This window comes from Austrofundulus limnaeus, unplaced genomic scaffold (genome assembly GCF_001266775.1).
Source record: "Austrofundulus limnaeus strain Quisiro unplaced genomic scaffold, Austrofundulus_limnaeus-1.0 Scaffold332, whole genome shotgun sequence".
In the NCBI taxonomy this organism is placed as follows: domain Eukaryota; kingdom Metazoa; phylum Chordata; class Actinopteri; order Cyprinodontiformes; family Rivulidae; genus Austrofundulus; species Austrofundulus limnaeus.
The window spans coordinates 409,968-413,194 of NW_013952734.1; the positions used below are offsets into that span (position 1 = coordinate 409,968).

Genomic DNA, 3,227 nt, shown 5'->3' on the forward strand with positions numbered 1-3,227 from the left:
GAATAAACATAAACAAAAAATATGCGATAAAGCACATAGAGAAAATATAATCCTTCAAAATTAAAATGTAAATACACATTTATATCTAAATAATTGATGTAATTGATTTAATGGCACAATAATTTATTTGTCAAACTTCTTTTTTGACCCTATAATTTATTTTAATACGCCAGTTATATATTTATACATTTATTTCCAATAATGATAGGTTTGGTCCTCCATACTATGGAGCCTATAATTTATTTTAATACGCCAGTTATATATTTATACATTTATTTCCAATAATGATAGGTTTGGTCCTCCATAGGAATCTGAGTGTTCTCTTTAATGATGTCTTTAGATTAAACAGATAACACAGTTGTAAAATCAAGCTTTTTCTCATTAAGGCTCATTGTCAGGGTTAAATCATACCTCCCCACTAAAGATCTTCAAAAAGTGATTTATTTTAGTATCTCTCCTTCAGATTATTGCAATTCTTTGTATTCTGGCTTGGATAAATCATCTCTGTGTTACTTACAGATTATTCATAATGCAGCAGCCCATCTTTTAACAGGTACTTGAAAACATGAACACATAATCCTGGTCCTGGCTTCTTTCCATGGTGGCTTCCTGGTCACCTGGAAATTGATTGTAAGATTTTACTGTTGGCTTTTAATGGTCTGGCCCCATCATATGTGATCTTCTTAACATCAATGACCAGCACTCCAGTCAGAGCACTCTGGTCTGCCAACTAGTTTCTTTTGGATGTTTCCTAGATCCAGAATGAAATCCAGAGGTGATTGGGTTTCTACAATTGCTGCCCCAAAATTATAGAACAGTTTACCTCTTCATATTTGGTCTGCCGAGACTATTGAGGCTTTTTTATGGGATAAATCTTGTGCCAGCAGGAATTGAATTTGAATTGAATTGAATCTGTGTGTATATAATTTGAAACTGAATGCATTGGTTTGAAAATTAATTTTACTAAATTGAAATTGAATTTAATGGTTTGAAAGTGAATTAAAAGTTTTGTATCTGAATGAATTAGCTTTGAAACTGTATTTTGGTTTATTAAAAATTCAGTTTGACTACTTTCACTTTCAGTTCCATAATTCAAATTCAATTCCAAAATTCAGATTTTTGTGTCACATTCTGGTCCTTGAGAAAGCCAGCCAGAGTAAGCAAACACAAATCAACAGATTTATGTTTCAGTTCGGTGAAGTGTCCCTTCTGTAATGTAGCAGAGTTGATACAATCTGCCGTAAAAGTGACAAAAACAGACATTATTTTTAATTGCAGTGATTAATTTTACCTATATGCAGAAATGTTACATTTACATCACATCATGGATCACATATTGATCAGATGCTGCTGCTGGCTGATCCATGATGTGATGTAAATAACATTTTCTATAGGTAAAATTGATCACTGCAATAAAATAACTGTCTGTCTTTGCTGAAGATCCCTCTTTTATTCTGCTTTTGATCGAGACAGTTAGAAATTGAAATAGAGCTGATGTTTTGGTTTTTTTAATGGTGTTTTTCCTGTATTTCATTTTTATTTTGTTTTAATGATAAAAGTAAAGCACTTTGGTCAGCTTTTGCTGTTTTTATTGTGCTATAAATTGACATTGACAATGACAAATCTTTTCGTTACTCTTCTAATAAAAGCTAATATTTAACTCACTTTATTCAGACACTTTTAAAAGTTACTCAGTATTCTATATTTTGGCCAAAAATTAATACTTTTTTAACTGATTTATTAATTTTTTTCCCCTTTTTGTAATAAAACATATATAATGCTCTAAGATAACTGTATATTATGAAATGCATTTAGAGAAATTAATGGAATTTAATGTTTGTTACAGATGGTTTCATGGCCACCTATCTGGCAGAGAGGCTGAGAAGCTGCTGACAGATAAGGGGAAGAATGGCAGCTTCCTGGTGAGAGAGAGCCAGAGCCACCCGGGGGACTTTGTTTTATCAGTTCGTACTGGAGATGACAAGACGGACAGCAGCGACAGCAAACCTAAAGTCACTCATGTCATGATCCACTGCCAGGTGAATCTCAGCTCTTTATATCTCACATCCCAGGGGTAGATACAGTACGGGGGTAGACATAAGGATTTTTTACATGTTGTCCAGCAGACAACCTGTTGATAAAATCTGGTTGTCCGCAAAACATTTTGGTTGTCCAAAAAAATCTCAAGAAAAATGTAATTTAATAAGTATATTGTTCTGTATACAAAGTTTACTATATACAAATGTTCTCAGTCAGCCAGGTTGACAGTTTCAGGAGCTGCTTGATTAGAATTTCCTCCTCCTCATCCTCTTTGAAATATAGAGCAAAAAAATCAACATCCATAAGCTTTCTGCTTACAGGTCAAACATTTTCATTTAATTAGGAGTACACTGTGTTCAAGACCTTATTAAAAGTTACTGTTTAGTGTTGTCAGGACTGAAGACATTCGATTAACTACAAGCACCTGAAGCTGACTCAGAGAACTCAATAATTTTAGAAAAAATCAAAGTCAGACATACACATGTCTTTGTTAGAAATAGTGGCATAAATATACAGTAGGCCTATTTTGTCTTAAATATTTTTTCAGCGTTCATAAAGCGCGTACTCTCGATATTCTCGATACTCTTTTAGGCAGTTTTTTTATTTGGTTTAGAATCACCAACGTCAATATCATGGCTGAGCTCTTGTGTCTGAGTGGGAATATAAGCAAATAATGACCTATAAGACTAAATCAGATTAATCAGCTTGCTGGGAAGAATCAAAGTGGGACAACAAAACCGGCAAATTTACTAACTACCAAATTAGCAAATTTTCCTTGAGCCACAGCTGCAGAAACACCATCACTCTCAGGTTCAGCACTGGACAGCTCCTCCAGTACTTCTGCAGCCTGCTCAGTGACAACACAAGTAGCAGCTTTATGCAAGGAGTTAAGTTCACTCAACATAAGACTTCAGCACATTAATGTGACACAAGTGGGACCTCCGCTTTCGATCGGGTGTAGCAATCAAATAGTCAATTCACTGACCTTTTCCTGAGTCAGGTGAAGCTCACTGTAACACATAAGCTTGACCCTTCTTCTAACAGCTTTAAAGGACCCCAAACCGGAGATGCTAATGACATGAAATTTTCACCAGATGTTGGTAACAACCCGAGTGATCCATATATACAAAGAAATCAAACCATAAATGTCCAGAAATGAAGTTATTTGTAATAATGTGGAATGGCAC

General features: G+C 34.6%; 1 protein-coding gene across 1 annotated transcript in view; it reads left to right on the forward strand.

Moving 5' to 3' along the window:
* ptpn11a (protein tyrosine phosphatase non-receptor type 11a) overlaps window positions 1-3,227 on the forward strand; it is a gene marked incomplete at its 5' end in the record, with an annotated part of 40,832 nt that overhangs the window by 4,901 nt on the left and 32,704 nt on the right. Inside the window, 1 exon segment of the mRNA XM_014022498.1 lies at window positions 1,847-2,039. Within this exon segment, the coding sequence (XP_013877952.1) occupies window positions 1,847-2,039 (193 nt within the window).